The sequence below is a fragment of the Megalops cyprinoides genome, chromosome 18 (assembly GCF_013368585.1).
Source record: "Megalops cyprinoides isolate fMegCyp1 chromosome 18, fMegCyp1.pri, whole genome shotgun sequence".
Classification (NCBI taxonomy): domain Eukaryota; kingdom Metazoa; phylum Chordata; class Actinopteri; order Elopiformes; family Megalopidae; genus Megalops; species Megalops cyprinoides.
Genome location: NC_050600.1, coordinates 21685878 through 21710985, shown reverse-complemented (window position 1 = coordinate 21710985; position 25108 = coordinate 21685878). Strand labels below are relative to the sequence as shown.

The following is a 25108-nucleotide window of genomic DNA, read 5'->3' as shown; positions in this document are numbered from 1 at the left end:
TTGAGACAGAGAGGAGACACAAGCGAGGAACGACACCAAGCACACTGCAGGTGCCAATAGAGAGAGCAGCCTGTGGTTTAGCTTATGCCTGTGTCTGCTACACAGGGCCTAGGGCAGTGGATCCAGCACTTAAATGAACCCATCTTGGCATGTGACTTTGCCATGGGTAGAAAATAAAGAGGAGGGCTGGGGTACAGGAAGTGTGAGAATTGACACTATAGACAGGGAGCAACACTGCCCCCTACCAAACAGACTTGTGGTGTACTACAAAAGTCTACTCAGCAAGTTGATGTTAAGAAAATACATTTATTTAAGGGGTCATTGTGATTTGTCCTAAATTGATCTAAGGCGTCAACAATGAAGTGAACAATTAGTGATAGGTCAGCTAGTAGAGTCATGCACCCCATGTCAACAGTGTACGGGATGAACATCTGAGGTGACAGCTCGGTCTCAGGTAAATCTCAGTTTAATCTCAAGTGAGTCTCAGGTTAATTTCGGACGAGTCTCAGGTTTGCTGCACGCCTGAGTTTGTCAGATGCTTTGAAATGTTTTGTGCTATGCAGGTGGAAATAGCCAGCGCGGACAGAGACACAAGACGGGTGCAATGTGCCGCATGTGCAGGAGCCAGGGGGATTGTGGGATATAGATCCAGCCTCACTTACCTAATAAGCTGGGGTTGGGAAATCTCCAGGACTCGTTGTACGTGGAATACTGTGGATGGGAGTACGGGCTGCCAGAAAAGTCACTGCCTGAAAGAGACAAAGCGCATTTGCATGTTAAAAAAGTCACTGTATAAAGAAGTCAAATTCTAATGCCATGCCAAGTTATTATATGATAGAGACATAGTGCATTCACATGTTTAAAAAGTTACTGTATAGCAGAGACAAAGTACATTGGCAAGAAACTGGTAATGATAAAGTCACTGCTGATATTCCAAAATCTGACATTTCTTTCTGCAACACAAGCATTTTACTTCTTAAATAGGTTTTTTTTTTTTCTCAGGTGGCCTTTCCTTGAAGGATTTTGGGGCTTTGCTTCAGTCTGTGCATTCAGGATTGAAGTCTACTCCTGCAGTCTTTGCTTTCTTTTTCTGGATGTCTGTCACTGGTGAAAAGAGCCAGCTCGGGCTCCAGTCTTCTTTTTCCCTCTCTTTTGCTCATCTTCTCTTATCTCTTCTCTTTCCTTTTCTCCCTCTTTTTGTGCCTGTCTCTTTATCTTTTTCGCACTCACCCCCTCTCTCCATTTCTCCCCCTACTCTTCTCTTCTCTTCTCTGTACCTCTCGCTCTTCCTTTCACTCTTTCTCCCTCCTCTCACACGCACTTTTTCTCTTCTCTTTCTCCCCCCCTCATCTCTTTTTCTCCCCCCCATCTCTCTTTCTCACCCCCCCCCCCCCCCGTCTCTCTTTCTCACTCCCCTGCTCTCCCCCTCTCTCCCTCTGGGGATCTCTTTCCCCTGGCTGACAGTCTGGACCCCCGGCCCTCTCCTTCCCTCTCTCCCCCTGTCTGTTCTGCCTGAGCGCCTTCGTGGACCCTTCGTGTCAGCCCCCCTGCAGCAGCAGAGAGGGGGACAGAGGGAGGGGGGGGTGTGTGCAGAGGAGAGCGTTAGGCGAGGGGACACAGCGAAGCCGTCCCTGACTCCGTACTCCAACCTCCTCCCTACCACCAAGGGCCTCCCCTCAGTCAGTCTCACACTCTATCAATCACACACAGGCCTTTGTGTGGAGACAAGTAACAGCACAAACACCTCTGTTTCATTCTTAAAAATTGGATGAAGGCTCAAGAGGCAATCCCGCGTCTGCCGTCTCCTTTCAGTCACAGGAGTAAGCTGTGAAAATGTGAGAGGGAGCAAATGTACATGAGAGGAAGACACCGTGGAGCCTCTAAAGGATGTCGAGTCCGGGGAGAGTCCTCATTTTGTCAGTGCGCCAAACCGCCTTTCTCTGTGACACAACAGTGTCACATCCCAGGACTCAAACCCACAGCCTTCTGGTGACCTCTCTGAATCCCAGCCAGGAGAGTCTCTGAGCACAGTGCACGTGTGTTTGTATCTGTAACGGGGATGTTTTCCCTCCAGAGCTGCCAAATCCGCTATTGCTCTCCCCTCAGATTCAACACCGCTAGTGCTAGTGTTAGAGCGTCTGTAATGCTGCTGAAATTCAGAAATAACCAATTACAGACAGGGCTGTACTTGAACATTTTGTGCATGGAATAATTACAGAAGACACATCCTCTTAGCAATGAGCAATGGCCTGTCAGACAAGTGAGTTGATCCTTGTTGCCGTTGCATGCAGACTGGCAGTTCAGAGCAGTTATGCTGCACCATTTTTGTCTCTCACTGAGGAAACTAATGAGGAAACACATACATCCTCTGCGTGTCCAAACAGCTGGGGGAGAGCACAGCCCAGCATTGCATCCTAATTTGAAATGGTGATAGTGTGGTCTCCAGAGTACTGCAAATAATATTTCTAGATGAAATTTGATTTTACACATAAGAAAAAAAAACTAATTATATATATTAATCAGTGTTGCAACTCATTTGGGAAAGGGACTGGCCTGCAAGTGAAAGTCTTTTTGAAGAACTTATGTGTTTGAAAATAATAATGCAGAATATAATATCTAACCAAGGTCAACTTGGTGAGCTAACCAAGTACATTAACTGAGTGTGAATATCTGATTTGTAGTAAGGAAAATTTAAAGAGAGAACCAATACGTTTTTAAATGCAGTGTGCAGTTGAAACAGGGGGCTCCGGAGTAATTACATCCTTCAGCCGTTGTCAGGTGACGGTGGGAGACGGTGTGCTGCCCCGGACGTTTACGATTCTCCCGCTTGTCACCTGAAAGTCTGGCGTCTTCAACGGCGCTTCGACGGCGGCATGTCATGTTGTTTGGAAGACAAGGATGAGAGCCGGGAGAAAGACGGAGAAGGAACTGCGGGGTGGGGGGGGGGGGGGTGCAAACACTCTCCGCTACTGCCGCGTCAAGGTCACATTTGCTTGTCAAACCCTAGGCGGAAGCACCGTGCGCTCCCCGGGTACACACAACAAGGTCGTTCAGTTATTCCTTTCTGAGAAAGCTGCTACGCCGTCACTCCCAGCAGCACCTCACTTCAGAGTATAAATTGCAGGGCTGCCGGCGCTGAACGGCAGAGGTTTAAGGGTTAAACAATGTATGCACGCAACATGATGGCATATATTTGGATATTTGGATGGATCTATTTTAAACGACTAATCCCGTTACCGTAAATCCATTAAAAATCCCTAAATGGTTAAAACATAGCAAAATAGCAAACGAATTAATGAGGTCTAACAAAAACAGGCAACTTTTTTCAGTAACAAAACACGTCTTAATTAGTGTTGCACAAAGCTATATGGGAAGTCAAGTCGCGATAAAAATGGAAGATGCAAGTTCACAGAAAAGAAAACGACTGTGACTTCGGTTCCTCGTGTCATACTCATAAACAAGCGCGGGCAAGACGCCGCTGCAGAGCGGCGGGATCCCGCTATTCATGTCCATTTGCGTGTCACAACGGGTGACTGATCTTGGCTGCATTAACGAGGATATTATGGTAATTTTTTGCCATTGCCAAGTTTTTTTTTTTTTTTTTTTTTCAAAAGCCGTCTTTCTCAAGCAATATGTTTTTGTTTGATTTAGAACGTTGCACCGTGCGCGTTCACGCGGGAGCGCCCTCCTCGCACCATCATTATCATTCATCGGAATAATCATCAATTCATTTTAGCATCCATTTTTTTTTAAAACGCCAATATAAAATAAAATAAACTTCTAAAGTCTCCTCCATGTACCCGCGCTCTTTCGCCACTGCCTGAAACAACTCTCCAACCTTCAGTGGCCTCGCATGACAGTCGATATTTCACTCCACCTTCTCCTCGGAGCTCTATTAACCCGCTGCCCCTTTCACCCGCGGCGCCAAACACTCTCCTCAAAGACACTTGTGTCTGTAACTACCCTTCCCCGTCACTGTCACTTTGTGATATCGGCATGCCATCTTTCCCCGCAGCCCTTGCTGGAGGGGAAAGTATCATTTATAGGTCATTTTCCTTGAAAAGAATTACAGTAGAAAAAAAGAAAGAAAAAAGATTGCGCATAACATAGCCTATTGTTATTATTAGTAGTAGTATTAGTAGTATTAGTATTAGTATTAGCATTAGTATTAGTATTAGTATTAGTATTAGTATTATTGGTGTTGTTGTTGTTGTTGTTATGTGGTGGATTATAGACATATTAATATTTATTGGCTCGGTCCAGATTTACTTTATCAAATTATTTCACTTTACAAGAGTAAAACAAAAAAAAAAGGAAGCGAGTCAGTGAGAAATATGGTCCCTCCGTGTTCATATCTGATAGGAAGGCAAGGTAATAGATGCGCATGCATTTCCACGTGTTTTTCCTCCCTGCCATCGCCTGTAATGAGCGGACTGTTGCCCGCTTCGCTTCACTCGCGTTCGCTGACCACAGCTCCTCCCCGGGAGTCTGCAGCAATACCTCAGCGTGCAGCGGGGTATCTGACTGTTTAAAGCTGTGGCTTATAATTTTACTCCTTCAAAAAACTGAGAGATTCTCTGATGAGCTGCTATCCCTTATTGCACCATGAATATTATGTCTTATAGCTTGTTAGAAGAAACTACTACTACTACTACTACTACTACTAATAATAATAATAATAATAATAATAATAGCCGGTTAAAATAAGAAATTCATAATAATGATTACTAGAAGTAGGAGTAATTGTGGTAATTGTAACAACATTACTAGAAGCAGAAACCTCATTATCATATTTATTTTTATTTTCAGATGTATCACAGGATCCCATCACACTGAACAGTGAATTTGAAATAGAATTATAAATTCTGTAGAATTTGACAGAATTTCTCTGCCCCCACTCTCATCATTTTTTTTTTTTTTTTTTTTGGGGGGGGGGGGGTGTTTTATCCAACTGCTTGATATTAATGTATGATCTTTAAATTGCAGAAAGGAGAATAATAAAAGTTTTTAGACAGACACTTGACAGCTCGTAGCTGTATCATGCCTGCACTTGTCACATCAGTAAACTGGAAACTGTTGGGTGGACGAAAACAATTATATTATTTAAAACATAAATAAATTGAATCTTCAAAACTGGTTCAAGCCATATATATACCACCTTTAAAAAAATGAAAAACAACTATACATTTGATGTACTGTACTTTGCATATAATTGCATTCTATTTCTTAAAATCCCAATCAAAACAGCATTATAATATGGAGAAATATAAATATAAATATAAATATATAAACTAATGAAGAATGTTCATGAAATTATTCACAGGGTTTAAATTCGAGTAGATGGAATGACTCACTATGATTATTTCTGTCAAAACTGTCAACCCCATTCATCTTAAGGACACTGTCATAATTTTGAATGAATGCAAGCCTTAAGGCATTGTGAGGTCACAGTGGTGTCACCACGGGTAAACCAATCACTTACCAAGACGTGTGTGTGGAAAGGCCTGACAGAATATAGTGATTTGACCCACACACTGACTTAATCTGTAGAGGGTGTCCACCGCATAGACTATTAATCGTGGAGACAAATGGCCATCAGTCACCATTCAGACACTAATGCTCATTAAGTACCCTGATTTGTGTGTTTGAGGTGTGTGTGGGTAGGGACCCCTGAGGTGTTTGCCTGGTAGAGGGAGAGCATACAGCTACATTTCTTTGTATGATGGGTGCATTTGTCAAGGTCTGTGTATATCTGACATATGCAGTTTTCCTGTATGAGCAGGATTAAAGCTCAAAACAAGCCCGACTACATTGTCGTAGCTCTGTGACCCCCCATTATCTTGAGTTTGGATCATATAAATAAGAGAGAGAGAGAGAGAGAGAGAGAGAAGGATGGAGTGGGTGAGAATGAATGAATTAGTCAGGGGTCAGTGGTGATTTTCATTTAAAACAAATTACTGATGTTGAGAAGGGACAGCTGGGCCACAGTGGCCGGACTCTAATGACTGTATCCACAGCCACGCCGCTGCGCTGGCTGCCTCTTTCCCCCGTTCACCGCCACCCCCCACCCGTCCCACCCCTAAAAGCCTTCCCCCTCCTCTCCCTACCCCCTTCACCCCCCCACCCACAGATCCTGTGCTCTCCCTGGGGAGCGCTGTCATCCTGGCAGACAGGGAGAGAGAGGAAGAGGCAGAGACAAGATGCCCCCCCCCCCCCCCCCCTCAAAACTACCCCTGCCGCCCCCACCTCACCTCTCCTGGGACCTCCGCAGAAAAACAGGAGGGTAAAAGGTGTCCATTGTCAGAGTGGCCACTGACACAGGCGAGGCAACAGTTATTTAAATGGCCAAGCAGTGTTGGAACATCTGCCTGATTTGAATTCACTTTGCAGGCCCCTACAGTACGGTGCTGCGTGCCGGGGGTCTCCCCTGCAACCGTTGGCATGCACACCCTTTCAGTGCCACACAGTGAGCAGACACAGCGCCCCACAACTGCTTAAACTCCTCATTCAAAGGTATGGCCAAAGCGCATTGCTGTTCAGTTGAATCTGGACATAAAGCCTATGACATTTAACCCCAATGGGCTTCCTCTTTAACACACGCTAACACACATACTGTATTTGTGCAAGTGTTTCTCTTTTCTTTGTGCATTTCAGTATAACTCATGATATTATGAAAAAATACATATAAAAGTCACACTTGACTAAAAGAGCTAAGAACAAATTCAGTGGTGGTTAGATTGAATACTGACCTAACTAATGGTCACGTGTCAAATCATAGTACAGGTACAGCTGGAATTCGCTCTGGCTGCATTGTGTTGAGTGCTTACAAATCTAACATATCACTTTCTTATTGAATTTAAGCACAAGTTTTGTTTCACTTCTTGCACATTTGTCATCGCTCAGCGGTTCATCAGGTCATAATCTTAAAGTAGTAAAGTTATCTTAAAGTCAAACTGCAAAGTGGGTAGATATTAATATAAATATAAAGCTATTTTAGATTGGAAAGACAACAGAACACATCATGGTAATGACCCTCCACACACTTCTCAGCTGGTTCAGCTAAACCACATCCTACAGTCTACATGGCAGGTTCGTCTCAGTTTTAAGAAACCATATCTGTTTTCTCTGTACCCAGAATGCACTTGTTCCGCGTTTCGGTACGGGTGCCCTCGGATCCCTCCATGCAAGGAAGCGTCCATAATAACAGCGATGATGAACTCTAGCGCAAGGTCACAGCTGGAGCAGTGGTTCAGTGGCAAAACAAGAGGCCAAAGCACCCCCCTAATAGGCCGGCTTATTGATCCGAGGAAGTTAAACTGCCAAAATCCCACAATTCATTTTCACCGCGGCTTCCAGACTCCTGCCTCTCAGAAATGCATCGATGCTGCCCTGTATTGATTTATGAAGTAGAGGTGTTTGTCCCTGGGATGGTTATGTTGTGTTGCGTCACAGCTGCAACACAGCCATAGTGCTGCTTCGAATGTCTAAGGAATATCTGAACGCTGGGTGTCTGCTACTCATTTAGTTTCACAGATCAATATGGCCATATAACTAAATTACTATGGAGAAATTAGAGGCTCCAATTTAGACAGCAGCTTCAGTGAAGTAATTTCATGGAGACATGGCAAAAAACCGAACCGATGCTCAAGCCCCACTGTGTTTTGACGTAGGTACAAGCCTGCCATTCGCAGAATAACAATAGAAAAATTGGAGGGAATTCTGGAAAATTTTAGGAAAAGTGACACACTCCAGAAAACAGTAGACAGATTATTCCATGTGCATTTGATAAATGCTTGCTGCTGAAACGCTGGGTGCTAAAATTCATCTGAATTGATCGTAGGTGAAAAGAAATGCTCCAGATATGCTAAGTGCAAAAGTAATAACATTTTTATACAATTTAGACAATTTTATAAATGTGAATATGAAGTCAGGATACTGTCATCTTGATGAATTAAAGAGAGGAAATATCTCAGGGAAAAAATCTGTAATAGATGTGCTTTGTTATTGTCCCAAGGATTCACAAACCTTAATGTATGGGCTGTCTAGTTTTAGAAGATTTCAATATACAAAATTAAAAGTGCATATGTCACCTATATGTTTATTTACTGTTTTTTTGTTTTAGAGTTACATTGCTCACTGTTTACATGGCAGCAGTCAAACCATTCTGTCTCCTGTTTGATTGCTCTCATAAGGGAACATTCACATTTAAACCTTTAAACCATCTTTGTGCTTCCATGTATTTATAGAAACACACATGTATATATTTGCTATGTACCCACAATGATGCAGTTAAGGTCCAGCTCAGCCTAAAATGATGCTCTCAGGGGGCAAGATAGCAGGGTATATATTGACTCACCTGGTACCATACCGGTCAGCGCAGGGGCGGAGTAGCTGCCCTGTCCAGCAGGGGGCACGTGAGGGGGGTACCCCGGCAGGGTGGTGCTCGCTAAATCCCGACCTGCAGAGAGGCGACACATGCAGTCACGCACCTGTCAGTCAGCACCACAATAAGGCAACAGACACTCTTAACCAATCAGAGGGCAGAAGCCAAAACCGGTCGCAACGCGACAGACACAGAAACGCGCGCACGTGAATTTCAGGTCTAAACGAAGACAGAGTGCTGCCGTAGCCAAAGGTGAAACCCTGTGATAGAAACCGAGGCCACACAAGTCACACAAAGGAAGCCAATCAGCATCGGCGCTGGCCAAACCTAAGCGCACAAATACCTGAAGGCGTTACCACAAGCCAAACTGAACGAAAACGAAACACAATGTTGGCTGGGAAGACTAAATCACCTCAGCAGTAACACCAAGGGATCTGAGACCAAATGAGAGTCATCCGCAAACTGCAGGTATCCATTTGGATCAGATTTTGCATTCGTTATCCCACATTTGTTTTTCTTTTTTTTTTTTTACTTTAAGAGAATAAAAAACAAAAGCTGCTAACAATTGTTCCTGACTCTGGAGTTTCTTGTTGGAAATGGGAAAAGTTTACACTCTGGAGAGATTAAAGTGAGAAAAGAGGAAGAGAAAAAAAAGGAGCCAGCTCCTCGAAGGCCTTTATCATCTGGTGACACTAAAACCTTTTAAATTACCCCAATTCATCGCGCGAGCGGGAGAGGGAGGCCTCGCCGGGATTCAGCCTGCCGGCGGAGGTACAGGAACGCGAGCGGGGGGGGACAGGCGGGATGTGACAGGAGCACGCGGGGAGGGGGACGGAGAGGGAGGGGATTTCAGCTCTGCTGCTGGACACCGCCTGGGTCTGCCCTCGGCTGTCTCCCGGCCACCCTAATTAGAGGCTGATAAAACATTGGGTTCACATGCAGCCCTGTAATGACTGTGTTAGCGAGGGGGAGGGCAAGGGAAGGCGGGGGGGCACTTTGGGAAGGAGGTACAGGGGGGGCGCAGGTTGTACTACCCATGACAAATGTTTGAGGCGCCACAGGTGTGTGTGAGCATACAGGCGTGTGTGTGTAGGGGGGGGGTGGGGGGGGGACATCAGTTACATGCAGGTAGGGGGGCACTGTGAGGTCGGAGGGGTCACAGCACAGATTCCTGGGAGCTGACACGCGGGTGTTTGTCTTGCATGGGGGCTTTCACAGAAGAGAGGAAATTCATGTTGCAATGTCACCACGCTGGCCGTGTGACCCAGTCCTTACAGTCACCGTCAGTTCATTCAGCCCGAGTTCCTTTCCCTTCTCATCTCCTCATCTCCAATTTCCCCCCGTCTATGTCACTATATCCTTTCTCTTTTCCTCTTTTGCCCTTCTCTGTCTCTGTCTGCGTCTCTATCTCACTTTCTCTCACTCTCTGTTTCCATCGCTCTCTCTCACTCCCTCTACCTTTCTCACCCTCCCTCTCTCACACTCTTCCTCCCTCTCCCTTTCCTTCCCTCCATCTCTCTCCCTCCCTCTCCCTCTTCCTCTCCCTTCCTCTCTCTCTCTCTCTCTCTCTCTCTCTCCCTCGCACTCTCTCTCTCTCCCTCCCCCTCACTCTCTCCCCCTTCCTGAGTTTCAGGTTTGCCTGTCAGCGCTGCGTGGATTTATAACTGCATTAGACGACATGACAGTGTGTCAGGATAAATCATTTCCCTTTCTTTACATATCACAGACAATAAAAGCGCCGAGACTGAGAACCATTCATCATCATAAACGGCCCGGACACGCGCCCCATCAATTCCACTCAACCCTCTTCATTTAGCGGAGAGGAGCTGTTTAAGCCCAAACGAGCCGGAGGAGGGGAGAGGGCTGGGAGCACGTGTGTGTGGGGGACTGGGGGGGGAACTGGAGACGCAGGGTTAAAACCTGAAAGGGGGGGGGGGGACAGAGCTGGAGGCTTCACTGCAAAAGGCTCCAGACTGCGACCGCAGACTTTGGAGCGCACTGCTTATCCTTTTCCAGATTATGGTGGTTTACCCACAATTCCCTTGTTGGAATAAAATGAGGGTATGAGCATACTGGCTTCTGAGAACCCAGCCACATTGTCAATAGTTTTATTGATGCTGGCACATCTCACATCATAGATGTACATTTGGGGGCTCAGCTTAAGGACACAGTCAACCTCTACTGTTGTCCATAGCTTTTCATGGTTCAGTAGGAAGCCCATATAAATGTTTGCTCTGAGGCAATTCCAAATTGCGCCCCTGAGTTATATCGAGGTAATTTTCTTTGCCCGAAGGTAAACCGGGGGTAACCGGGGGTCCTTTGATGATAACAATAGCAACAACGACCAATAACAACGACCACCAGCCTCTCAGATCTGTGTCTGATTCCAGTCTTTCGGTTTGCTTAGCTTACTGGACTATTTTAATTTGAGAGCGCGTTTATATTTATATTCACCGTCCCACTTGAAGCCTGATGCAAACATGCTTCCTCCATATGCGTTTCCTCCCACCTCTATCTCGCCATCACCATGTCGGTGAGGGGGGTCGGTGAGTGTCGGTGAGTTGGTGGGGGGGGCGGCTGGTGGTGGGCTGGCTGGTAATCCATGACAGGAGGGGAAGAGAGGTGAGAGAGAGAGATGGTCGTCTCCCAAGATCCTCTGAGATTGGGGGGGGGGGGGGGGGGGGCGGTCAGGACGGGCCAGCTCCAGTATAGTCCCAGGGGGTCGGGGGAGGTCAGCGTGTCTGCGTGCCAGGGAGGGTTAGCAGCGTAGCTGTATCTGTTTCCCAGCCTTTTGCTGTTTCCCACCACATGGCGGCCAGACGAGTGTGTGTGTGTCTCACATGCGTTCCTCCCTCCCGCTCAGCGCAAAGCAGTGCCAGAATTTGCAAAAAATCCACACAACTTCTCTGTATCTCAAACCACAAAACTGCTGCCTAGTGTTCAATAACCAGTAACCCACTCAAATCCATTCTCACTATCATTATCATTCTCATCAATATTTCTTTGTGTGTGTGTGTGTGTGTGTGTGTGTGTGTGTGTGTGTGTGTGTATTACTGTGTGAGTACCCTGGACACCAGCTTCGATTAACTAAAAGTACTCTGTGAGGATTCTGACTTTTTTGGTCACTAGAGGGCGCTGCTGAGTCAACATGGTTTTTCCATAACTATGAGAGAGACCACAAGGTAGAGAAAGACAGAGAGACAGAAGAGAGATAGAAACAAAATGAGACAGAGAAAGAGAACAGGGACGGAAAAAGCCAGACATGCAAACGTGAAGATATTCAAATAATGCTTATTGGGAATGATTTGTCTCTGATAAATTAGTAATGCATATCTAAATGGGTAAGACAGAGCCAGGGACTAAGCCCTCAAAAAGCCCCTCTTAGTCAACTGAAACTGAAGCTGATACATAGCGAAACACACACAGGTCTCAGACCAGCGCCAATCACCACAATCCAGAGCAAACCGCATGTTTGAACAAAGATCTGAAACATTAGGTCAATAAAGCCAAAATCACAGCACACTCGATTGCTAGAGCGTTCCAAAAAAGAAACCACACTATTTCTAAGTATCGTTGCACTGTCAAGGGGACAGACTCTGTCCCAGTTCTGGCTCAGCGAGCAGCGCCTGACCCGAGGAGAAAGGCTGGCGTGAATGAAATGACTACCAGAGAGGACATGATACCTGACCACTGCGAATGAGGGGGAGAGGAGTCAGAGAAATCCTAAAAACAGCCTTCTTCTTGCCTTCTTGAAGTTATCACTTCAGGCCATTTGTGACTTAATTTCATTTTGGATTTCAATTCAGTTTCAATTCAGTTTATTTACACAGCGCTTTTTACAACATGAGTTGTCACAAAGCAGCTTTACATCGGTATTCCAGGCCTGATACCCCCTCAGAGCAAGCCAAAGGCGACAGTGGCAAGGAAAAACTCCCTGACTAATAGGAAGAAACCTTGAGCAGAACCCGGGTCAGAGGGGGAGCCCATCTGCTGCTGGCTGGCACTGGGTGGAAAAAATAGAGTAGGAAAGAATTTCCTAAGACGTTCTTAACAGTACCTAAGAATAGTGAAACGTGTAGGTAGTAACACACAGCAATATACGGTGCGTAAAACATAATGAGTCTTGTAAATCTTAAATCTTAAAAGTCATACAGCACAATATGCATGGCATGTAGTCCTCAAGGGTCAGAGATATACAGTTCCGCTGTTTTGTTTTGTAAGGCATATCATTAATTGAAGTTGACGTAAAAGATATGATTTACATCATTTTGCTCATGAGTGCTCTTGACTGGTTCCCTATTCTACATGCAATGCTACAATTATAAGATTCTTTAGCACATACGTAAGTTACTAATTGACATATTGGCTGTGCCACCCTTTTACCCAACACAGCCACAGCGTCTTGTTTGAAAGAGGGATGTCACATTTTCTCCCATGTCCTGCCCTGACAGGAAGCTGAGACCATGGCAGCCAGCCAGCACTCAGAGGCTGTATTCCCATTAGCAACCATATGCTGCCGATGCTAGGAACTCTCTGTGGAAACGAGGGAATCCGTGCTTTCTGTGACATCACAAAGCAAGATGCACAAAGCATAGAAGACAGAAGAGAACAGTGTGGCGGTACGGCTCCACCAATCCGCCACCTTGGCTAAGACAACTTTGGCTAAAAAAATTCTCTCAGTAGCATCTCTGTACTCCAAGGTAAATACGGCACACACACCTCTTTCTCATCCCACACACAATTGATTGATTAGTTAATCGACAATTGACAAATAATCGACATTTGATTAAACTGTAGAAGGGACATTTTTTGGTGATGAAGTTGACATTTCTTTTTCATCATGTTACAGTTAGGTCCTGGATTGTGGGAGCCCCCCTCCTCCTCACGTCTGCTCTATATACCTGAAGATCTGCACAAATTTAAAGATGTTCTTATTTATTCTTATATACCTCATTCTTTCTATGCATGTGTCCTGCACTATTGTTATTGTTTCTTGTATCACCGCTGTTGCTTGGTATTTGTTGTAACCTTGACGGTGAATGAAAGCACTATGAGAAACACTGGAACCAGAGTCAAATTCCTTGTATGTGTAAAAGCGTATTTGGCCAATAAAGTCCGATTGCGATTCTGATTCTGTAAGCAACGAGAGCATTGTGGTAGGACTGAATATGGGCTTGAACCACACTAAGATAAACTCAGATGCGAGAAGTAAAGAGGGCTATTTAGCTGTATGCAGCACTGTGGTCTAATCTATATGGTATAGACATCGATTCAGAGTTTTAGAATCTTAAACATTATTGCCGTTGGGCCAGAGGTTCGAAGCTGGAATAAACATGGAGTTTTGTTGCGTGAGGAGTCAGCCTTGGGCAGCTGTGGCAGATGTACCACACAATGCCGGGCCAATCAGAGAGCTGCAGAGTGAAAGTGCGCCGCTTACCCGACACCAGCTGGTAGGACTGGGGGCCCGGGACGCTGGCGCCGAGCTCCGCCCCCCCGGCGTTGGCAAGGCTGCTCTTCATCTCCTCCAGCCCGCCCGCCAGAGACGCCATAGCGGAGTAGTCTGTCGTCTGCGGGGGGAGGAGAGAGAGAGAGAGAGAGAGAGAGAGGGGCATGAGGCAGGGACAGGTACTTTATTCCACACCTGTCTCCAGCACTCCTCTGCCCCCACGAAACACAACTTGCCCTGATTTCATTGGGCAAAGGGGAAGCTGGGTAAATTCTCCAGGTTAATTGAACCGCTGGACACAAACACTGCTGATCTGACAGGATGTGGTACAATTCCATTTTTCACAGGGGTCAGTCGTACATGTAAGACTATTCCTGTTTTACACTAAATCATAACACATCTTTTATGTAAATCTCTATCTCCAAGCTCCAACTATTGACAGAGATAGTATGATTCATGTTAATAATTTAGTGGTAAGGAGCAGGGCTTGCAATACAAAGGTTGGTGGTTCGACTGTCAAGTGGGCCATTGCTGTAGCTTTGGGCAAGGTACTTAACCCAAACTGGCAAAGTAAATATCCAGCTCCAACTAAATATATAACATGTAAAAATATAATCTATGTAAGTTGCTCTGGATAACAGCATCTGTCAAGGAAATATAATATGAATCATTGGAATACAAAATCAAAAAAGGAAGGCGTCTCTGTGAAAACATACAGCAGATATTGGAAATGTGTCAGTTATTGGCCCATCAAATGTATATTTATACACACATTGTAGGATATCTCATAAAGTACTATGTAGCCAACAGAGACAGTTAGATACATGAAAAATAGAAAAATTGATATATTTTATAACACATGCCGAATTCTCTAATATTTTCTATATTAACACTTGTTTTCCTAATTTTTTGGCCTTGTCTTGGCCTGTATCACTTTTCATAAGGGGAGCGACCTGGTGCTTTGTCTTAACAGCCAAGCAATTCGATGAGGTTCCAAAAACAATCCCAGAATCCCCCTGCTGCCCTGCGTTCCAGAACACTCTCTACATCGGCGGGCGGATCAATCAGAGCCCAGGTGACGGATCGGCCTCACCCCCACATGACCTCGGGCCGGACGGCTGCCGGGACTCATGTTTCCCCATTAGCTGTCCTCGGAGTGTCAAGAGGGGATAGCCGCCGGGGGTGACAGGGGCGGCTCGCTTTAGATTAGGGCTTTCGACCGGCAGACTGCGAGATCGCCCGGGTAATCGGCGGTGGCGTCGTTTGATGATTGTGAAATGATGATCGCTTGACCGTTCTTTTTCGAGTAAAGCGCTGGTAACCTAGTAATCGCACCGACCCCTGCATTTGGGGTAGGTGTACCAAGGAACAGCAAATTCCCTTAAACACTGCAGAGCTCCATTTGAACGTGGCATGTTGGGTGTGGCACAGCAATAAATATACTAGCCGAGCTTTTTTGATACAGTGAATGTTTTTTTTTAACCAAGGGACCTTTCAAAGACAATGAAAGGTGTTATTTTTTAAAGACTAAAACCTGCAGTGTTCGAAGCTGATGAGAGCGTTTACTGAAGCTTTTAGTGAATTACAAACTAACACGGATTTTCTATGGGTGGCTTCATTCCAAGAATGCATACATGTCAGCGTGAAATGTGATGTATACCTTCCCCAGCCTCCTGTCTATGCCAGTGTAATGTGCAACAAGAGATAAATAAAACCTCTTTTTGCTACAGTGCTTCTGTAGATTGTCAAAAAGAAAGGCACAACTTCATGTCAGATGCTCCCGCAAAAACTCTGAGATCAGCTCAGGCAACATAAGCTATAAAAGGAGGAAACTGTGTGTGTGTGTGTGTGTGTGTGTGTGTGTGTGTGTGTGTGTCTGTGGCGGTCAGAACATCACCGCAGTGGATGCCATTTGTGTCATTTGTTTAAGGTGACTGTTGCAAAGCGAGGCCTCTCACAGCACATTGACCTGACCCCTTAAACAGAGCCAGTCCGCAGAACTGGGACTCCAGCTGCCACACAGCTTAAAATGTAAACTACCTCTCTCTCTCTCTCTCTCTCACTCTCTTTCTCTGCCTCTCTCTCTCTCCCATTCCCTCCTTCTGCCTATCTGAATAAATAGCTGCCTTTTCCTCTCTCTTTGTTCCTCATTTTCCTGTGGGCCCCTAATGTCCACATGTAAATGTGGGAGAATAGCGTGGGTAATTGAAGATTATGAAGTTTCGCCAGGCCCATGACAGCCCGCTAAGGAAGATGGATTATTCTCATTTTTTCCTGTAAATTTTGTCAATTTTGGAATTCATAAGCCATCAACCCTGATCAAAATGTGAAAACACAGCTGTGGCATAGGAAGTGTAGAGAGAGAGAGGGAGAGAGAGAGAGAGAGACCAGGAGAGAGACAGGTCCAGAGAGAGAGAGAGAGCACATGAGGCAGCTCGAAAGAGAAGGCGGTGGGAGAGAGTGCGATTCGGAGACACAGACGCATAAACGCTCTGAGTGCAAGTGTGTGTGTGCGTTCACGCATGAGTGGGCGCGCGCGTATGTGCGCTCTTGTGTTTGTGAGAGAAGGTGCGCATTTGTGTGACATAACGTGCAATGTAATCCTAATGCATTGCGAATTGAATTTAAAGTACATCTCTTGCTGTTTGTGCAAACGCCGGTGCAAATCCCCCGTTGTTCATCTAAACATTGCAAAAAAAAAAATTGTACACTTGTACCTGAATATTTGCAAAAAAAAAAAAAAAAAAACACTGAACAAGCTGTTGAAGAGCCTGGGGTCAACACTCCTAAAGCAAATGGTTCCTTTGGGATCGAAAAGTGGTATAAATGTAACTGAAAACCAGTGAAATAAAAAGTGTAACGAGAGTGAGAAAGATGAGTTTTCCAGCACGGAGCGAAGCTCTCCATTCCCACTCGCGCAGACTCCGTGTCACGCTTTTGTGCTCATTAATTTAGCTCATTTATCAGGAGTATTTCTCTGTCTGTCTTTCGTGTTTACGCCCATTCCAGGGTTTCCCCAGATCAATTTCCCCTACTTAAGGGTGGCGGAGGCTGCGGGGAGCGGCTCTTAGAGTGACCGCGCCGCACGGAAACACTCCGGTGGCGCTCTGTGGTCCCACATCAATAAAAAGCACTAGGTTTAATCGCGCAGCACAACAATTATTTCAGCCCGCGTAGGACCCTGACTTCTATTTGCATAATGGCATTTCCTCCCCACCTCCCCTATCAGCGTCGTCTCTTACGAGCCCAACGCGAAGGGGACGGTGAAAATACAAATAAATCACCCTGCTGCCGCACGGAGCCGACGAAAACGCCCGGCTGGCGGAAAGAATTTATCCGCGGCGCAGATAGCACAGGCGCTCTGGCTCTGACAGCGCGGTGCCGCTCCAGCAGGCTGAAGACACCCGGGGAACAGGGTCACACTACGCGGTGTCAGACCCGGGACCCCGGCGACGCAGCGTATGCTGTCGTACTCGGTCCTGATGGAAACGTGCTGCGCGTCCACTCACGAACCCCCTCTCTGATTGCAACAGTCCAGCTACGGTTTATCGGGAGTTTAAACATAACTCGTTGTCCGTGAATGAAACAGGTCTGCGCAAAAATGAGCTCGGAATAACAGAAAATTTGGACGATTTGATCTATTGAGAACAACTTCTGAGTGCGAGCTAAGTGCACAAACTATTAGGTTCATTTTCCCTTACTATATTATACATTAGACGCGAAGTGCCAGAGATGGTTCAGGTCTTTGTTCCATCAAAGCTCTTATTCACATAATTGGATTAATTCTCCCGCCAAATTAATGCAGGTGAGCATGTGCTCAAGGTTTTCCCATTCAGACTGAATCACCTGCATTGAATTATCTCAATAAGTGATGAGTGATGAAAATTAAAAATCTCGAATGGAACCAAAGCCAGAAACATCTCCAGCACTGCAGGACTAGGGCAGCCTACCCCCGTTCTGTACTGAACTTACACCGTACCTTATGCCAAAAAAACATCCGTGACACATTGATTGTTTAAAATGAAAACAGTCCTAACTAAAGAGGCACAAAACATCACTGGTGTTTTTTTCCCCGAAATGCTGGATTTTCTGCTTTTTGTAATCCCTCTGGAAAACACACTCTGACAAGAGGTTTGTGACAAAAAATGCAGCATAACAAACTAATTTTAATTGACTTAATTGAAGGTGTAAAATATGAATGGAAGGATCCTGAGTACCTTTTCCTTGTGATAATATTCTGGAAGTACACCTGAACAGATTCTCATGTTGCTGTTCAAATATAAGGCAAGTGAATTTTAACTTGAAAGTTTCAACAACGAATACACAGCCAGCACAGTTCACAGGAAGCAGTACACCAATACAGCAGTAATCTATGACCTGGCCAACACTAAGAATATCTTTCTGGGGCAACACCAGTCCACAAGCATTTAGACAAGACAGTGATCAAGCCCTGTTAGAAGGAACAGGTAAGGCTAAGGGGACGTGACCTCTGGGTTCTGACGGTGATACAGCTTGCTGTGACCGGCAGGAATGGTTCTGTGATCTTCCCCAAGCACCCAGCTACGCAAAGCCTATAGGAGCCTCTTCACCAGAGAGAAGAGGAACTCTTCCGCCAGCTCAAAAGCACGAGGAGTTTTCAATGTTTATGTTGTAGTGGCCAAGAGACGACAGGGTGCTCGTGCGGGCTCGACGGGGGGCGTGAGGAGGGTAGACGGCCGGGGGCATTGCGGGCCCAGACAGGCTGCGAGGCCGGCCCCTGTCGAGCGTCTCTTGTCCTCCTCTGCTGGTACCCCCCCACTCCCCCATCCCAGAGTCAAAAGGCGGACCCCCTCTCAAGGTCGACCTTTCTCCTCAGTTTAACCTTTGACCTGTGGGGAGGGAGGGGAGTGGAGTGGGGAAAGAAGGGGCAGGGAGGGAAGGAACGGCGGTAGGAGAGGGGGAGTAGGGCGGGGGGGGGGATGGGGGGGGGGTGCCCGTCCCTCCCACCCCAGCTGTCAGCCCCCTGTCCCTCTCCGAGCCTTGTTGTGCTATTGATCTGGCAGGAGCGCCCGGGATAATTAGCCACGAATTAGAGCCTCTATCACAGCCAGGAGACCGGGCTACCGGCCTGATTTATCACCTGCATAATTTACTGCGATTGAAAGGGAAATTAAAATGAACTCTGCTTGACAACTGTGCACTGTTTTATGGGCTCTCCTGTGAAGTCAGAAAAGACAAATTAATAGCCTGGTGTTGCTTAATAGTCTTTACCCACGCTGAGGGAAGCTGGGAGCAGATCCCTGGCAGCTCACTGAGCGCGTGGAGAGAGAGAGGAGGGGAGAGACGGAGAGAGAGAGAGAGAGAGAGAGAGAGAGAAAATCGGGAAGGCAGAGAGGAGGTGAGCCCGGTCTGGTTTGACGCTGTTGTACAGCAGTTTCATGGGTTTTGTTTTGTTTGTATCTGGATGTCCAGTTTTGATTTCTGATATTCTGTTTGGACTCTGTCACAATATGTAGTGGCATGTGGAGATGTGAAGACCCAATAAATGTGCAGAAACAGCACAATATGTCTGTGGAAAGATCCTGCTGTAAGACTGGAGGGTCTGTGGACTGCTGTCTGCTGCAAAGAAGCACGTCCTTCCGCTGTAGGACGGTGAAAATAAGACCCGTATTCATAATAAGACCGTAATCTTAGTAATAATGTTGCGTATTCAGGCTTCTGAGGCACGGCAGCAGTGTTCCTTTAAGATCTACGATGCAGAGGGATCGCTACAACAACAACGGCAGCCGCGTGGCAGGTCAAGTTCACTGTCAATCCCCAGGCGAGCAGCGAGCGTCCGAGAGGCCCGGCTCGACAGGCCCGGGGGCCCTGGGGGGGGGGGGGTTCAGGTGAGCCTGTCAGCGGAGCCGAGTGGCTGTCAGTCGAGGCCAGCGATTCAATAATCCTCCAGTGTAAGATGGGAGGTGGGGGGGGGGCATACTTCAGCCTGGCAGCGTTTGTGTGTTAGTGTGCCTGTGTATGTGTGTGTATGTGGGTGTGTTATGCAAGTGCGTTTTTGCACGTGTGTGTCTGTACATGTGTGTGTCTTGCTGTGTGTTTATGTGTATGCATGTGCGTGTGTGTATGTCAGATGTGTGTGTGTGTGTATGTACATGTGCATGTGTACGTGTATGTGTGAGGTGTGTGTGTGTGTGTGTGTGTGTGTGTGCGCATATGCATGTGTGTGTTAGATGTGTGTTGGAGTGTGCATGCGTGCGCACGCGCGCGTGTATGTGTGTGTGTGTGTGTGTGTGTGTGTGTGTGTGTGTGCGCGGTTCTTAGTGTAATCGCTGTGATTAATAAAGTCAGCTCCTGTACTGCTGGGGTTAATGCAGGGCTGCCTGACCCTGACCTGCTTGGCTTTACTGTGCTCATGGGGATATAGTCTGGGAATGACGGCTTTACACTGAGTTGTCTCTGGGACTCTGCAAGACCCCGACAGCGTGCCGACACACCCCCTGCCCCAGTCAAACACAGCGTCTGCACTCCGCACAGATACTTAAACGACAAGGGAGCGGTTCTTTAATAGACACAGTATGAAATTCGGGAACACACTTTTAAACATATATTATTATGGTCAAGAATGAGTATTGAGCCAAGATCACAGCTTCTTCTCTACAGAAAGATAAACTCGGGATTAGGAAATACGAGTCGGAATGATATCTGCAGTTAGGTAGCCTCTGACAGGCTCCGGTTCAACAGGCCAGAGGTCTAGTCTGTGTCTGGATTTTGTGTCAGTGTCTGTTCTCTATCGTTCAATGAGCTCAGTTCTTTACTTTCCATCAGCCATAGCACGTTTTGACTTTCTCCTGCCTAACAGCTGAAGCAGGCCTGGGCTTAGTCTATATTTGGATGAGGGACCTTCCAATGGGCCTTTACTCATCCCAGAGGACCAAGCAAAAAAGCTAATTCTTAAGTGTGGTTGCCATTTGTTGTCACAATCCCCATGGTACTCATCACGAAAAACTAGGGGGCTCCCTGATGTGCTGGCGAAATTCCGAATTTGACTCTTTAAGTTCAACCATCTCATCATCCCCCAGCTCAGCTAGCCAAATAAATCGCTCCCCGTCCACCTCAGCTGATATAGGTTGGCATTCTGGTACAAAATGGCCGCCATACATCACTAAGGTTGCTACCCGTTGGTGGTTGAGGTGGGCCAACACCCCCTTCACTATGAAGCACTTTTGAGATGCTTGAAAGATGTTAAATAATGCAGCCCATTTTGACTTTTCTGATAGTCATGAATGATGGAAGATGGCATCCTTAGCCTGAATGTGTACAATTGTAATGTGGTCTAATTTATGAATGAAACTGCGCTGGTGCATAAAGATAATTAGCTGATTAAGCCATTTTTGTTACACACGAGCCCTCCAAGAGCTGAGTTGGGTACCACTGTGATAGAGGTACTAACCTATAACAGACTGTTATACCCTGTTACAGACAGAAAGCTCCAGCTAAAACACCATTTTTGTTCAGTTTGCTGAAATCGATGCTTAAATGTATGCAAAAAAGAACCAAAGCCTTTCAACTGGTCACTCCCTGAGATTCAAATACTGACCAATAAAAGTCTAAGTCCAGATAACACAAAGATGCCTTTTGTGGAATCATAAATGAAATTGAAAATCTTCTGTTTTTAGACATCTCAGCTGTGTTTTTGAAGATTCCATCTGTATTTGTAGACACTCCAACTGAAAAATTGCATATTTGTAAAACTTTGCTGAAAGGTCACAGATGCATCTTGATGACAGTTCTTTCTTTCTAACTCTCATGGCATGTTGTAGAATGCTGTACATAACACAATGCATACAAGCACACGGTAACTAAGGTCAAGACCAAATCAGTCATTCATATCACATCACCCATGCTTGTGTGTGCATGCGGGCGTGCGGGGGCAGGGCGGTGTAGGGGGAGCGGGGGGTTAGGCCAGCGAAGGGGGGCGTGCTTGGTGCTGCAGGTTCGAGCGGGGCCTCAGGAGCAGGCGGAGCGGGGCGGGGAGCAGAGCCAGCAGGTGAGCGAGCATCCCCTTACCTGCTGGGGCTCGCTGGGCTCGGGGGTGGGATAGAGGTCAGGGAGGGGCTGTCTCTCAAACATTCGGTCCAGTACCTCTAACTGCTGCGGCGTGAAGAGGTCCCCCCTCATCTGCTTCCTCAGGAAGTCCCGCCCCGGGTGAGAGTGACCGTTGGCCAGCGGAGACTCCTGCAAGGCTGCAACAGGAGAAGGAGAGAGAGAATGTGAGAGAGAGAGAGAGAGAGAGAGAGAGAGAGAGCAGCGCTACGGTAGAAATGAGAGCGAGTACAAGGCAATGACAGCAAGAAGAGAGAGAAAGAGAGAGAGAGAGGGTGCAGGGCTATGGCTATGGTAGGAATGAGAGAGAGACAGAGAGAGAGTACGGATCTATGGAAGGAAAAAGACAGAGAGACGAGGGATATGGTATGAGAGAGAGTGACTACGCATGAGTATGAGAGAGGGAGCCTGATGGCAGACACTTCTACTGTGGGGCACAGGTAGAAATGGAGGACAAGGGAAATTATTTTACAGAAACTATCAGCAAGAATTTTCACGCTAAGCTATGGCACATACCCATCTGCTTAACATACACACAGAAACGCACACTCATACAAGCAGTCATAATGCCAGATATTTCACACCTGTATCGTTATATGAGGCACGAGAGAACTGTGAAGAACTGTGAAGAAGACACCGCAGTCCAACCAATGTTTTCCTTGCCGTAAAGCTCTGGTAGCAGACCATGACCAAAAATGGACTCCCTCACCCTCTAGACACCTTAACATCTTTCTAAAAGTGTTTACTTCTTTCTTCAACCTCAAAAGTTATTATTGCATTATCGGTTTTTTGGGCCATGCAATCATGAGAGCTCCAGAGCACCAGGAGCGGGTAAATAAAAAGAATGGTTTTGAAAAAAAAAAAAAAACCCTGAGAGAAAGAGAGGGAGGACAGAGCCAAAAATTCATCCCTCACGTTGAGCCAATTCGGGGGGCCGCAAAATGCTCCTGAGAGGTCATTCCAGTCCCATGAGCTCCAGCCGCCAGACGGCATCAACCCCCCCCCAAGATGAGAGACGGGGAGACCAAATGAAAGAGAAATCAGAGGGGATCCAAAAATACTTTTCATTTGGGGGCTAAGACACAGATACAGTTTAGCTGGGCTTTGGGCCTCAGTGTCCATTACAGGAGAGAGAAAGGGAGAGGGGGAGAGAGGGCGGGCCAGATTGCATCCCCAGCTATACAGCCTCTGGTGAGGGAGAACGTAGTCCTTCTAATTACACACACACACAGACACACGCATTATATAAACATACTCACACCCTCGCGGGGTGAGTATATATGATCTCCCACCTCTATTGATTGACCAATTTCAGAGGCCCCAGGATGGCGAAATGAAGCCGATATGAACAGCATGGTTTAACTGGTTGAACCCATCACGGCCCAGTTAATCCCAATGTCCACTCCGGCTGATAGAATTCAATTGATCAATCATGTCGCTCTGATGGCACCATTTCAGCCGGCTTATTGCTTTCTTCATCTCAGAAAGCCCTGACCCCCCGCTTCAATGTGCTCCCGGCGCCGGCGGGCCCCGGGTAGTACCGCGCACAGGCCGCGCACGCGCACGTGTGTCTGAGCGTTACTGGGTGTCACAGGGGTGTCTTTCCCCCTTCATCTGCTAAAACGTGTGCGTCATTGCAAACCTTTACCTGTACGTGTATGCATGCATGACTTTGCAAAGTTTGTGTCTATTGTCTCCGCACGATGCCTTTTTCAAAACAGAACCATCTTATTGTTTATATGTAATATTTGCCCTATCTATGACAAAATCTTTTCCATTTGTAATAGTTGAATATATTATATATGTATATAGATATAGGCATAGACATACAGTAGATATAATCATAAATATAGATGTAGATATGGATATGTATGAGAGAGACAAATAGATATAGATATATAGTCATGTGACCTAACTTACCAAACTATTACACAGCTGTAGATATCTACAGTTACAGAGAGACTCCTTGTATTGGGGTGTCCTGAGAGTGCTACAGAATGACGGTGTGTTAGCCGTGTGGAGCGCCGGCGCTGAGCTCCCCTCATGGTGTAATACAGTAGATAACGCAGCAATTATACCAGGGCCCAGAGGGAAGAACACCTCTGACTGAACCTGCTGATTAATCAGCACACGTCCCTCCCCTAAGAGCCAGCCTCTCTCACCGCTAGCAGCTGGAAGCCTCCCCCCATTCATGCATATGGAGCACTGGAGCATAGCACCCAGAGTGATTAAGGGCCATACACACGTGATGTTGTAGGAACTTATTTCTGTATTCTGCACATAATCAGCTTTTGATGCTGCTCATCTGTACAGTAACCGCCCCTTCGTGGGGAGTGACCTGCGACCCCTGACCTGCGACCCTTGACTGTGACCCTGCGTCCCCTGGCTCTGAGGGTCATGGCGTGTCTGACTGCTGATCCTCCATGGTAATACTGAGCTGCTGATGTCATATCAGTGGGACATTTAAGAGACATTTAAATATCATCACTACCCACCAATTGGCTTGAAACCAAGTACAGAAAACATTACATTTACATTACATAACATTCATTTAGCAGACGCTCATATCCACATCGACTTCCAGCACACAGCAAACAGCAAACAGAATTAGGAAAGGTGGGAGAGAGTGAGACATTTATTTGTGTACGTGTGTATTCATAATATAGTCTTCTTTTAAAAAATATTGTTCAGTTATGAACTTAAAATATTGGTAACACTAATACCAGCATCTACTGTCAGATGTATTGCATTCCTGTCAATTTCAAGCAGTGTCATGTCAAATGCCATTGTCATGTTAATAGAGAGTTCTTGAAATTGAATTTGAATTTGAGAGACAGAGCCAAGGAGGGGTAAAGAGAGAGAGAGAGAGAGATGGGGAGAATAAAAGCAAAGGGAGGCAGATGTCCTGGAATTCACTCAAAGGCATTGAGAGAGAAATGGCTGCTGTCTGACATTGTTCAACACTGGTGTCAACACGCTGGCAACAGCGCCGGAACATTCTGCTGCACCTTGGCTCACTCTACACGGCAGCGATACCAAAATATCGCTCTGTGCAGACGATCTGCTTCTGCTGTCACTACAGAGCAGAGGTTACAGCAAAACCTGTCACATCTAGTGCAGTACTGTCAGACCCGGGCGCTGACCACGGTTACAGCACTGTCTTCCTGAAAAAAAGCCAGGTTGTACAGTGTTGTTCT

At 46.3% G+C, this 25108-nt stretch overlaps 1 protein-coding gene across 3 annotated transcripts in view; it reads right to left on the bottom strand.

Moving 5' to 3' along the window:
- Window positions 1–25108, bottom strand: part of LOC118793174 (paired box protein Pax-5-like) — a 54238-nt gene that overhangs the window by 5180 nt on the left and 23950 nt on the right. For 2 of the 3 annotated variants that reach the window (XM_036551221.1, XM_036551223.1), the window contains 4 exons: window positions 21876–22051; window positions 13821–13950; window positions 8357–8458; window positions 663–749 (listed from right to left, as the gene is read on the bottom strand). In XM_036551221.1, coding sequence (XP_036407114.1) covers window positions 663–749; window positions 8357–8458; window positions 13821–13950; window positions 21876–22051 — 495 coding nt within the window. The remainder of the gene's footprint in view (window positions 1–662; window positions 750–8356; window positions 8459–13820; window positions 13951–21875; window positions 22052–25108) is intronic. The other variant, XM_036551222.1, reaches the window with a different exon arrangement.